This window comes from Macrosteles quadrilineatus, unplaced genomic scaffold (assembly GCF_028750875.1).
Source record: "Macrosteles quadrilineatus isolate MER2022 unplaced genomic scaffold, UCM_ALF_1.0 Scaffold_7__1_contigs__length_78375512, whole genome shotgun sequence".
Taxonomy (NCBI): Eukaryota; Metazoa; Arthropoda; class Insecta; order Hemiptera; family Cicadellidae; genus Macrosteles; species Macrosteles quadrilineatus.
In genome coordinates this window covers 19782579-19796725 of record NW_026542600.1, presented here as the reverse complement: position 1 = coordinate 19796725, position 14147 = coordinate 19782579, and the positions used below count along the sequence as shown (strand labels likewise).

Genomic DNA, 14147 nt, shown 5'->3' with positions numbered 1-14147 from the left:
GAAAAGGACTAAATTTATTTTTGTTTCGAGACTTCAACCTTCGGTCGAAAAGGCCGATGTCGTAAACCATCTTACATCATTCAAAAGTGGCGATTATGTTGTTGAAAAGCTGAATACCAAGTATCCAACCTATAACTCCTTCAAAGTTGGTGTTCCAGAATCGCTATGGGATAGCATTTTTTGTGAGGACTTTTGGCCGGAAAACACTTTCATCAGTGAATTCAAACTTCCAAGGCGCAATTTAAACTCTCAACGCACGGCCGAGACTGGGGCAAACATAGCCTAAACCCAGTAAATGATAACCTTAATGTCTTGTTTCTTAATGTGCAGGGGTTACATTCCAAGGAAAACATCTTAGGCCTACATGCTGTGAGTAATCAGTATGACTTTCTCTGCCTTAGCGAGCATTGGTTGAACCCAAACGAGGCAGGTTATGTTATCGTTGAGGGTTATGAGCTTTCATCGATATTTTGTCGTAAAACCCATATAAGAGGTGGCGTCGCAATATTCGCCAATAATAGCAAGCCTACTAGGCCTACCTTCCAAGTGTTGGACATTGAATGTTTTTGTCATGAAATAAGCTTTGAATGTGTGGGAATAGTTTTAGATAATCCTAAAATCATAATTGTTTGTATATATCACTCTCCTGCAGGGGATGAACTTATATTTCTGAATAATCTGGAGCTACTACTGATCCACCTGAGTAAATTGAAGATGAATATTGTTATTGGTGGCGATGTAAACTCAAGATTTGATGTTACCCGAGATCAGCCTAGTGTTAGAAGATTACTTAACCTACTCAGGCAATTTGATTGTGTTTACTTAAATGACAAGCCTACTCGCAAAAAAGCTTGTCTGGACAATATTTTTACAAATGTCCCGACCAACTCCTGCTCCACACACATCGTTCACCCTGACATAGCTGATCACGAAGGCCTGGAGTTGAGGCTAATAACGGCATCAGAAGCTGCTAAACCATATATTGAGGAAATTATGCACCGCAGTCTTTCCCCAAGGTGCTTAAACAACTTTAAAGCTGAACTGGGGAATGTGAACTGGCCTAACATCCTGAACAGTAACCGTGCGGCCGATCAGTCAGCTGAAGAGACTTTCAATTTATTTTTTAACAAGCTGATTGATATTTTCAACTTAACTTGTCCTGTTAGTTACCTAACCGCAAAGAAGATTTCCGGACGTAAGGACAATAGGCCTAAAAGTGGAGTGGCCTGGTATAGTGATGACCTCAAGAAACTTAAGGAAACAGTTATGGCTTACCGTACTGTCTACATGAACCTTAGAACTGATGCCTCGTACAGTGCCTACAAAGAACTAAGAAACCTCTATAAAAACGTTGCGAACAGAGCAAAATTAGCCGCAAACGCTGACTTCATTGAGCGATCAGCAAACAAATGCCAAGCAGCGTGGACGATAGTAAGGTGAGTTTCTGGAGAGAAGAAGGAGGTCAGCAACAACCATTCTGCCGAGGACTTCAATAGATTCTTCATCGACTCCGTAAACGATGTTCGAGCCAGCATTCCTGTGAGTCCCCTGCCTGCGGATCACTTCCTGCAGCAAGTGAAGAGGCCCAGCACCCAACTTGAGTGGAATGAAGTGTCATGTGATGATGTGCTCAGTGCAGTGTCAAAAATGAAATCCTCAAAAAGCAAAGATGTGTATGGTCTCACAAGCAATATTGTTAAACACATTATCTTTGAAATAGTAATGCCCCTTGTCTTTTGTATCAACCTATGTCTGAAAGAAGGTGTTTTCCCAACCTCCCAAAAAATTTCTCGAGTCATCCCAATTTTCAAAAAAGGGGAAAAATCACAGATTAAAAATTATCGTCCTATTTCTCTGGTCCCTATAATTGGCAAGATCATTGAAGCTGTCATCAAACCTCAGGTATGTTCTTTTTTTGACACAAACAAAATTTTTTCAAATTTTCAATTTGGTTTTCGTAAAAGTTTGTCTACCGTGGATGCCCTGGACCACCTTGTTTCTAAGATTTTGAGAGCTTTTGAGGAGTCGAGCTTTGCTCAGATCACAGCTTGTGATCTGAGTAAAGCATTTGACTGTATTGATCACAACATACTCATCACTAAGCTGGAGTACTATGGCATCCGCGGTATACAGCTTAAGTTTTTTGATTCATACCTGAGAGAGAGAACTCAATTCGTTGATGCAGGAGGCAAGATGTCAAGCTGCTTGAAAGTTAGCTCAGGTGTGCCACAAGGCTCGATTATAGGCCCCCTTCTTTTTATCACAGTCATCAATGACCTACCAGCCAATATTAAAAGATCCTCTACCATCATGTTTGCGGACGACACCAATTTTTTGAGTGTTCATCCCAACTTTTATGATCTTATGTCAGTAACTGAGCTCACAACTGATTCAGCTTATATGTGGTTTAATGCTAATAGCCTTTGTCTTAATAAGAATAAAACTCAAAATCTATTGTGTAGTCTTAAAAACATTCCAGTAGAGTCACAAGATGTAAACAATGAAAATGTAATTACAGTTTTAGGAATAAAAATTGATAAATGTTTAAGCTGGTCTCCTCAGATAGATTTGGTTTGTGCAAGATTGTCCAGAGTAATCTGTTTGCTTAGAAATCTTATGGGTGTTGTACCTGAAACCTACATAAGGGTAGCCTACTTTGCATTTTTCCAATCCATAATTAGCTACGGCTTGATTCTTTGGGGAAACAGTAGTCACATAAGTGAAGTGTTAATACTCCAAAAGAAGGTAGTTAGAATAATAAACAAAGCTCCAATTGAAGAGCATTGCAAACCATTGTTCATAAGAAGTAGAATATTGACTGTGATTAATCTGTACATATTTATGTGTTTACTTAGGGTTAAGAAAAATACTAGTTCCCATGTTTATAGGTTTAATATCCATTCACACAACACACGTAATCAGTTCCTATTAGACGTGCCTTATTGTAGGTTAAGTAAATGTAAAAATAGTTACCATGTTATTTCATTAAGATTATTTAATAAGCTTAGCATCAATGCCAAAGAATTGGACCTTAAGTCATTTAAAAAAAGAGCTCAGGATTGGTTACTTTTAAATCCTTTTTATGACTTAGAAGAATATTTTAAGGTTGACGAAGTTAACTTTTAATGTCCTCACATTTCCACATTGTTTTTTATTTGTAAGCATATGTATTAGTATAGCCTATTTTGACTTGTTTTTAGGCTTGTTTTGTTTTGCCTAAAAATAGGCTGTTTATGTAATAGCTGAATTTTCTTGACTTTTGTCTATTGCATTTGTTGTAAATGTTGAAGGACAATAAAACGTTTCTGATTTCTGATGAACATTTTAGTAGATTATAATTTTTTTGCCGAACTATATTATATTGTAAACATTGTGTCATGTTTTGTTTGTGTCTATGAGGAACCACTTTAATTACATATAATCCTGACTGTTGTACTTACTTCCTTTATCCTCTTTGCCACTGTCTTTAAGACAGGAGTTTGTCATGGTGGTTGACCAGGTTAGGTTAGGTTTAGGTTAGCTTGGGATAGGTAATAACATTCTTTTATGGTGTTAATTGGGTGGTCAAACATAGACAGTCATGGAAGAAAAGAGTCAACCCAAAAAAGGATCAAGCTAAACATGCGTTAACTTAATTGGTGACTAAGTACTGTACCATTTTGCGATGGTAGGAGGTGATATAGCTGGGTTGTTGGCAGGAGTTGGTGTCTATACTGTCAGCTAGGCTACAGCTGGAGGCACTACAGTTGCCACTGTCAGGAATAGTCTCAGCCACCTCCACGACCAGTCCGTCTGCAGTAGTAAGGCACACCTGAGGCACAACACAAACATCAAACGTTAAATAATATACTGGAGTGCCACCTTGGTAATAGTAACATGTGATAAAAATGGTAATATTATTTCACTTTTCACTGAAAAGCTAAGGAACGTTCCTGACTATCATAGCAAAGTCGTCTCTGTAGCTGACGTGCAAGTTTCACTGTGTGTCTAGAAGATAATGTTTAAAATGATTGGATCACACGTCGCGTGCAAGGTAAGGTCAATGATAAGGTTTTTTACTACAAGAAACATATCGGCTGCAGACATTCATCGCTAGATGATTGAAGTATATGGCCCTAATGCAATGATAGAGGACAAAGTGTAGAAATGGGTTTAAGAGTTTAAAAATGGCTGTAAAAATGTCCATTTCGGAAGAAATTGTGTTTCTGGCGAATATCCAGACTTCACACAGAATACTACAAAGAAAATGGTTTTCAAGCCATTTTTTACAGTGCTTATCCCATTTACACATCTTACCCTCATTAATTGCATTAGGGCCATAACCTTTAGTCATCAGGCAATAAATATTGACATCAAATGTGTCTCTTATGGTCAAAAATTGTATGACTGACCTCATCACGCATGCAGCAGGAGATTCAATTGTTTTAAAAATTTACTTAACACAGCGAAGCGTACACATCAGCTACAGAGCTGTAAATGGCACCGTTTTGTTCACAAATCATGCCAGTACACAACGAGGAGCCTCGTTGAGGCGTAATGCAAACTAAGAATTTACTTGCACAAACGGCCCTTACTTATTTTTGTTTAAGATATGTTCTAACAATTTACTGGAAATAATAGTTAACAAAATATATCCTGTAGCACACCTTTACAAGAGATGTATTTACTAACAGTTCCATACCTTAGAAATATTTGAATGGACTAAATTGTTATGGATTGAAACACTGTCACACAAACCTCAGAATCAGTTGGACTAGAAACGTTATTGTGGTCTTCGCTGTGGAATACTGCATGTTGGTACACTTTATGGGGAACAGCTGAAACGATTAAGATTTTGTTTAGTAAGTTTTTAAGTGTAGTTTAAAAACTAATTAGTATCACATCTAAAAAAAGAACATTTTTGAAACTATGTAAGTGTTGTCCTGTTTATTAACCCAAATACAAATTGAGGAGGAGAAGTTCAAATATTTTTTCAATGACTTAATATTTCTATAACAGTCACTGTAAAATAAAATAAATATTTAGTAGCACTCTAGTAGCATTGGGATCATTGTCGAGAAGTAGGATTTTGATCAAAAGTTTGTAATTGTTTTTAAGGTTTCTAAGACAAAAATCAGTCAGCTAGTAAGTGACAGGTGACAGTTGGGTAGTTTAATTTGATAGGTTATGTTACATCATATATCCTATTACAATTTTGTGGAATGATTGGTTAAAAACCTTACCTCACTTTAGTGCCTAAATATGGAACAGATAATCTGCTCAAAGCAATTGATTGTAAACATCCTGACAGAAATTTAGTAGGGATGGACGGGATTGAATTTTTATGTTCGGGACGGGACGGGACGGGATTTTTAATTCCTTCCCGATTTTCGGGACGGGACTTTTTCCTGTGCATAAAAAGAGTCATGAGTACGGTATTGCAGTTGCCAAAAAAGACAAACGAAATCAATTTTTACCATTTGAGGCACTGGTCTATCAAAACAAAAAAATTGGTAAAAATTTACAGGTATAGAAACTTGTGACTCGCGGTCACGGTGCGATCATCAGTATGACTCCGCGGTCACAGCGTGTTCGTCGGTATGACTCGCGGCCACGGCATGATTGTCAGTACGACTCGCGGTCACGACTGATCGTCGGTATGACTCACGGTCTCGCCGGTATGATTCGCGGTCACGGCGTGATCGTCTGTATGACTCAGGGGTCAAGGCCTGATCGTCGGTATGACTCAGGGGTCACGGCCTGATCGTCAGTATGACTTGCGGTCACGGCGTGATCGTCGGTATGGCTCCGCCTCCTGCGTTCACGGAACTATCGTGAACATCTCTCGCGATAGCGGCATAATCGTCACTCGCGAAGGGGCAAAATTGTCGACGATTGGATCAAATCCCATCCCGAGAAATTCCCGACTCAAATGTAATCCCGTCCCGAAAATCGGGAATATTTTTTCCTGAAAATTTCCCGAAAATTTTGGGACAAGTCCATCCCTAAAATTTAGTTCTTTACCTATATTGTTTTGCTATTGTAAATAACATTGCCAGTTTCAAGAGAAAGTATTCAATTACTAAATACAGAATTACCTACAAACAAAATTAGGAGTTATGAATCACTTGCATGTCAAAGTGCGCGAACCAGAACTGTGTAAAACAAGAACTACCTTGACTTGTTCCCTGACTCCTTTGTAAATTTCACATTAAATCCTAATGTTTCAGTTCTACAGGCACGCTCAATAGTTATAATATGTGAATTTGGTACAAACACTTAGTTATAATATTTTACATACAACCAATCTTACCTGGGGTAACAGTAGGTTGAGTAGATCGCTGGATAGCTTGAAACGTCTGAGCTTCCCTTTGAGACTTAAGGCTGTTGATGGACAATCTCTCCTCGTCTCCAAACACAGACCCGCCCTGACAAGGAGGTAGTTCGTAGGCATACAAAATCCCAATTTGGCCACTTGGGGGGGCTTTGATCTTGTGATCATCATTGGGTACATTCTGTAAAAACTACTAATCTCATTCAAATGCTCAACACAGACCTGAATGTTTTGCAAATAATGCTTTTATGAATGGTAAATGTTATAAATATAAGAATAATACTTCCACCTATTCACACACAGAGATCAAACCAAAGTAAAGTCTTATATGTTTGAAACTACAGGATATTTTACTAATGAACATCAGAAAAGTTACTGCCAGTTATTGCCAGCTTTCTACATTTGAAAACAATAGCATATTAGGCAACAGCAAATCCCTATCTAATAAAGAAAATGTTATATCCAACAAAATGTCTAATTTTTTCAAAATAATTTTTGTTGTAGATATATTTAAAACGGGTAATAGAACATATACAATGAATCTTCACTCTTCTACTACCTTACTAACATTCTTTCTATTAACATTATTTTTGTATCTCAGTCTATAATCTGTCAAACAATTTTCAACTTATTTGTAGTATGAATAGAATCCGGATTGCGTAGAATAACTAGTAATAGTAGTTTGAATACCTGATTCTGGCAATCCAATTGTGGATTATTTCACAACTAGTTTCGGCCTACTAAGAGGTCATCATCAGGTACAAAGTAAAAAGTACAAAATTCCCGGCGACTAATATAGGCTACTTATAAGAAAAGCCCAATAAAAGTTGTAAAAACAAATTAAAATAACGGATATTGGTAAATAATTAAAAACCCAAATACATTTATTACAGCCCTTGAGGAAAATTAACTCTTAATATTCACTCGACATTCGACAAACACTGCAAATTAAGGTTAAAAATTAGCATTAATGAGTTTAAAATTTTGCAAAATAAACGATTTTCGCGTTATATTTGCCAATAGTTACTTATGACTAACTGTAAACCGGTAAAAAACCAATAATTATTACAATTAAAACTTATGTATTTTCCAAAATTAACTTAACTTAAAAGTCAAAGCTAAAACATCAATTCAATCCACAGTCGAGCGTCGATTGGGAATCGTATTGTCATCACGTAAATTGTCGTGTCGTCTGTCTAGTGGCTACACTCTACAGTACAGTTCCGACATTGTTTGCTACACGAACGCACAACGCGAACGCAGACAAATACATTGCGGTCAAGGTTAAGTCGATACCTGCAATGGCGGCAATAGTTGCCCATTGAACTAGAGCTACAACGCAACTGAAGGTATCACCACAAACAATAGAACTCTCTTTGGTATCACTGAATGCTAGAATTGAGAGACGTGTTGGCCACCATATGCACTAGGGGAATAGTACTTTGAAACTAGGGGATTGTGGAATTGCCAATATCCAATGAGCAGGTTGATTCTTCTAGTGGTACCAACAAAACAACATTTTACAGCGTCTCAATTTTCTAGCAGAGTTGCTGTGCTACCTCCATTTGGATGTTTTCAGTCTACGACTATTTCGTTTCGTAAAAAGCAAGAGCGGTTCCCTGATTCCGTTTACTTATCAGACTTGGATACGATAAATAACTGAGATCGCACGATAATTTTGAGCCGGCATGAACTACGTTGGTTGTCTGATTCAGAATTCAAACATGGATGATATGAACAATAAAACATTGACCATGGCAACTTCCTTAAAAATATGAGTTTTTACATGGAATCGGTATCAAGAATCGTGAGTAATATTTCAGAACTGGTATAGAACCGAGAAATTCTCTTATCGGCCTATCCCTAATTAAAATACAAATAATATACAACTAGGACGTAATTCAAGCCATAACCTTGAGTTTTGAGACCGATTTTCGCTTTGTTCCAGCTATGTGTATGTATATCGACACTGCTGCTACCCTGCTACACGCTTCACGTTATTATAGAGCTGGTGGCGAGTCAGCGTATTCTGTCGGCGGACCCGAGATTTGATTCTCGAATCTGGTTAATTTCTAATCTGAATCTTCCATAAATATACATTAACTGTAAAATTTTTCGGATAAATTGGCCCAAAATTGTTAGAACTATAAAATTCCTTGTAAATAAACGAACATAATGATAATATAGTTGAAATTCACGGAAAATCACTGAATAATACCAAGCATGTTCCCTTGTTTTTTTCACGGCAGTAAAAAATTAAAATTCACACATAATTCCCGATTTTCCCGGAATTCCCGGTCGCTGACAACCCTGTTACAGCTATTTAGTTATTTATAAATATTTAAAAATATTTCTATAATCTAATTGAGTTCAATTAAAAAATTGCCAATCACCTTAATTTGTGAGTTACTCAGCTCAGCCAGTTTGATGAAGAAAGGCTGAATGTTACACAAACTAGCCAGCTGTTGTTTGAGAGCGGCATACTTGTCATCTTGATTCAGACGTAGTCCATACTTTGTCGGGATTGATCCATCTAATCTGATCACTGGAAACAGATATAAAGAATTCATTCAAGTTTACCTATGGTATTTATTGGAGGAAACAATGCAGGACTTCTTTTCTCTAGGTCCTAAGAATTACCATCTCTAATCAGTGTCCAAATAGTGTAATTCAAATAGTAGATTAGATTACTTGAATTTGTCCAAACAATAATCTATGACGACTAGGGTTTAAAAGAAAAACGTCTTCTCCTCTGTTCATTAAACTATCCTTAATGATTGTATTTTAAATTTGGCTGGTCGCTAGTAATTTACTCCCAATTTCAAAAACTTGCTTTGTACTGTATTGTCCATCTGTTGATTATTCACAGTGAACCTCTCACATCGTAAGAGCTTTTGCAGGGTGTCCACAGAAAATTTATCTTTAATTTCCATAAATTTCCATGACTATCCATGACCATTTACCATTGATTTTCATGACTCACAAACTTTACTTGAGAATTATAATATAACACACACACACAAATAATACTGACTAGACAAGTTATTTCACAGAAAATACTGAAATATGTATTAACAGATAACGATGGAGTACAATAGGTACAACAACGAAATAATACAAACTCAAAACTCATAAACTAATACAACTGTAATAAATTGAATTGTCGTACATTTGTGAAAAATGCTACAATAGTGTAGGTTACGGCTGACTAGAGCATTGAAAGGTCCCCTCAAATCCATTTATCATTAGGAATTTCCATGACTTTCAATGACCAGATTTTTCCATGGCTATCCCTGACTTTCCAGAATGTGAACACCCTGTTTTGTCATTTGTTACTTTTTATTTTATAAATAGTTTACCATTTTAAAATCAAGCCACAAGGTTGTCATGCCAAAGCCAAACCAACCCACACATCTTCTACTCTTCCGTAAAAAATAGCAGAGATTTAATTAACCATTAAATTAACTATGTTTTAAGGGTACAGTTGTAATAAAAAATGTGACTTCAAGCCCTTTATGACAAAACTTATCTGATTAAACCTTTGGGAATTAGAATTTTCAATTATTTCAAATTTGTTAGTAGTACCTTGATGTTAAAATTAACTAACCTGTCACTTGCATATGTATGTAGGATTCCATGGGTAAAGGCAGAGAAAGATAGTTAAATGGGTCAAATCTTACAGACTCATGACCACATTCCTTGCATCGAACCTTAGACTTCAGCTGGCCGTGAAAAAGATCAACAATGATAGATTTATTTCTTAGTATGTGGTTCTCCCATGCCTGAAACAATGATAAATGAATAAAACACTGTTATTTGAATTTTTAAGCTCAGATAGGTTATCTGAGGTTTAGTCCATTATGCGATGGACATGGACTGTAATTTTAGTGTAAACTATTGATTAACAGTGCAGTATAGTTTGAAGCTAAAGAATACAGAACAACCAAATTTTCATATAAGTTTTATAAGATTATTTTGAATAGACAACATAAAGAGGTTCTATGAAAGTTAATTCAAAGCTGTAGTATTTCTGTATAGAATCAAGTAGTAGTAAAAGCTCCTACAATTTATCTGATGATTTGTGTACAGTCTATTTTAGTAAGTATTAAAGTCAATCCAAATTCAAGCTTTTAAAAACTCCAAAGATTAATATAAAAATTACACTCCTTTAAAATAATTTCATTTTACTTCACTGAAGTATATTAACCTTTCACTCAACTTTATTGAGATCTTTTGGCTTTCACAGCCAGTAACAACACTTTCACAGAAAAAAATCACTAAACAGAGAAAGTAAAAAGTTACCTCTTGAGCTACATTGACATCACAGCGACCATCGCTGTCATTCAGTTCTACGTAAGGTTTATCATGTACTCGATTAAGGTCTTCATGAAGACCGTCCAGCAAAAACGCAAGCAGTTCCTGTGCATCATGCTGCTGCGAACCATTGAAGCGAGGGGCGTACTTGCCGATTGTCCACTAAATAAAAACAAAAAAAGTAAAAATACCATACAAGGTTGTTGCAGTATCTAAGGCTGATTAGTAACTAGGCATGGGTTTTTTTGGGTTCGCTGCATGACTAGCATAGTACAGTCACCTTAGTCTATGTGACTTGTACTACAGTGTAGACCCCCTCTTAACCGACCTCGTATTAACCGATAATCCGATTATCCGCCTTCGATCGTAAAATAATACAGTTTGTTTTAACCCACCTTGCTTTGAGAGCAGTTCGGTTTAACCGCCGCTTTCTAGGAATTTCGGCATTTCCGCTCCCACGTTGGGCGATGAGAACTGAACCAGACGCTTATCTCTATAGGATATAACTAAGAATAAATTGTTTTGCATTGATCAAAAAAAATATAGCATAGCCTATTGTCAGTTTGTCAACATCGTTCTTAGCTAGAGCACATCTGATCTGATTTGTTATCTGTGCGACAAATTTATAACATCATAGTGTTACGATTCCGAGAACTGATTATCTTATCGCTAGAGTAAACAAACAAAGCAACTTGTAGGGAGGGCAGGGAAGGGGGGTTAACAACTCCAAGGTCAAGATAGTTTTTGTGCCTCGAGCCTCCAGTGAGAGGCTGTAAATAAACATCCTGTCTTGTAACAAAATGGTTCCTTGTATCTTTAATTTTGACAAAAGGTTCTGTACTGTATTTCGATGGATTTGGAAAGCATCAATTAATACATTACAGTACTAAAGTTATTAAAATAGGAGTGTTATTGACTCTTGCCTAGTATTATAATATACTGTACTGTATTCCACTGAAAGTAGGCGTTTTGTGTTTATTTGTGACTTTACTATCAATACGAAAAAGGAGATAAGAGTAGTTTATTTTATAAATAATGCAAGTAAGACTTTAAAATAATGATTATATAATTCCAAATGAATAGCACTTCATGTTATGATTTTAGGGATTGTCCGTTTTAACCGACCTTTTGAGTTATATGACCTAGATCCAGTCCCATTAGGGTCGGTTAAGAGGGGGTCTACTGTACCATCTTTGTATCATTGCAGAAACCTAGTCTAACAATGTCTATAATAACAATAGGCAAATGAAATAGAAAGAAAGAAACAATATGAATATACATAATATTTATTATTTAACGTCATCTAGAGGGCAGTTATTATAACTATACACCCCAGGCCAAATAGATAATTTATTTATTTATTTCAACTGACATCTCCATTTTACATATAACAAATAAAAAAAGTACAAAAACTCTTAATTGATCACTTATGGAGCCATCAAGGACTAATTAAGAGAATGTGATAGTAGAAAATGTGGTATACTAGCTAAACAGCCATTTCCTTCAAAAGAAATGGAACCTATTTGGAATTTCAAGGTGTCTGTGGTTTTGTTTCTAGTGTTGTTTGGGTGATGTTAATGGTATGTTGTGTTATTGGATTGTTTTTATTGGTTTCTGGTGTTGTTTTAGAGTTGTCAAATATCCATTATGTAATGTTTTTGTGTAATATTTTAGAAAGGAAAAGATACTTTACCCTTAGCTTGAGAGGAGCCACAGTTTTGGCAGACCCACTCCATATCTCATGAATCAGATCTCCGTAGCGCTTCGCCATGTTTCCCCTCATCCCCAGAGTGTTTGTCCTAGAAAAACATAACCATATGATACATTGGGAATACTTCAACCAGCAAGTCAGTTACATCTTGACATATTTGGGAAAGTTAGTCAAAAATTCTAACTAGGTAGAAGTTATTAGTTAGTCCCATAAAAAGTAACTGATAGAAGTTATTAGTTAGTTAATTTAAAAAGTAACTGATAGAAGTTATTAGTTAGTTGAAAAACTAACTGATAGAAAATAAAGATAGTTTTTGTAGAAGTAGGCCTAGCTGTTTGTTGGGCAGTTGTTTTAAAGGCTTTCGTATGTAATGAAATAATGACACATCTTGGTAACTAATCTATACTATAATATGAGTAAAGTTTACGCACAATGATTTAAAAAAACGGTTCCTACGATTTCCTCCAAATTGTTAGATATATCTTAGTTTTAGGCTAAAAACAATATTCATACCAGCCTCTGTTCTGGGAAAATTCAATTTTTCGTCAAAAACTTATTTGGATTGTATGATGTATTACTAACCAAAGGATAATTACAGCTGTTTAAAAACATTAATTTTACAGCAAAACATTATACACTGATATTGAATTAAAGTCTAAAGGAAAGGCCAAGGACGTTTTGTAGTTTTTAACGATGTGCCGCACAAATTGGTGCGTTATTACACCATCCCGTAGTTATAGTTGCGACGTTCCGTGATCCCAATGGCTAATGCAATAATAACGGTCAACAGATAAGTAGATAACAGATGTTTTGTATCATATCATGAGTTTTATGTAGAAGCTTATTGTAGAAATTTTATAAATTGCTCATCCACATGAAAAAGTTTGTTAGGAAAATTAAGGATGAGTGGATGTCTACCGAAAACAAATTGACTTTACAACTTAATTAATCGAAGTAAAACTGAAAATATTTGTAGACTTATAAGTTCTATTTTTTTTACCTCTTGAACAAATGAAACACCTTGAGCAATGCTCAGTCTCCTATTACTTTTGTTTTAATCAAAAATTTTCACTTTTTACATTGCTACAACAGAAACAAAATATTTGACTTAAAACTTGTCACTGTCAGATAATGAACATCAACTGAGGACAATGTTTTACACTTATATTAACTTGAGTGTATAATCACCAAACAAACATTCCCCCTTCCCACCCCTCCGTGCTTGGGGTGTTGTTATTGGCCGTCAATGCCCTTCCACGGGCCCACTGAATACCAAAGCAACTGAACTTTGACTTTCTCTTTCCCCACCCCCGCGTTTTTTGTCAACAAGGGCGCTAACCCCTCACGACCGCACGCAACCCTCACTGATCACATAACATAAATAACCCGTATTTAAGATACTTTCACCTGACCAAAACTATTCGTTAGCTATAAATATAACTGAGTAGAAGTTATTTCCAGCACTTTAAAAAAAATAACAAATAAAATAGAAGTTAACAGAAAGAACTAATGAATATTGCTATTCGTAAGAAATTCTATTCGTTATTCCCAAGTATGCATCTTGAACATGTGTTTATGACAAGTTTATATATTACACCAAGAACAATCTATACATAGACAATTGGATGGTTATCTTATGGTAGGCTACAAAACAAATTTTTATTTAAGCACTTAACACTAGAATTTAGGCTAATATCTAGACAAAACTATAACGTAGTACCAATTATTTGAATAAATTCAAACTAAAAGAAAACATTACTGTTCACCAACAAATTGGCACATATAATAACATACACAAAGACTTAAAAA

General features: G+C 35.8%; 1 protein-coding gene across 1 annotated transcript in view; it reads right to left on the bottom strand.

Moving 5' to 3' along the window:
* The window catches only part of LOC128997888 (ubiquitin carboxyl-terminal hydrolase 32-like), a 91948-nt gene that overhangs the window by 26588 nt on the left and 51213 nt on the right, over positions 1-14147 (bottom strand). The window contains exons 18-24 of the mRNA XM_054423672.1: positions 12321-12426; positions 10616-10789; positions 9921-10095; positions 8707-8858; positions 6293-6494; positions 4738-4817; positions 3656-3811 (exon numbers count right to left, since the gene is read on the bottom strand). Coding sequence (XP_054279647.1) covers positions 3656-3811; positions 4738-4817; positions 6293-6494; positions 8707-8858; positions 9921-10095; positions 10616-10789; positions 12321-12426 — 1045 coding nt within the window. The remainder of the gene's footprint in view (positions 1-3655; positions 3812-4737; positions 4818-6292; positions 6495-8706; positions 8859-9920; positions 10096-10615; positions 10790-12320; positions 12427-14147) is intronic.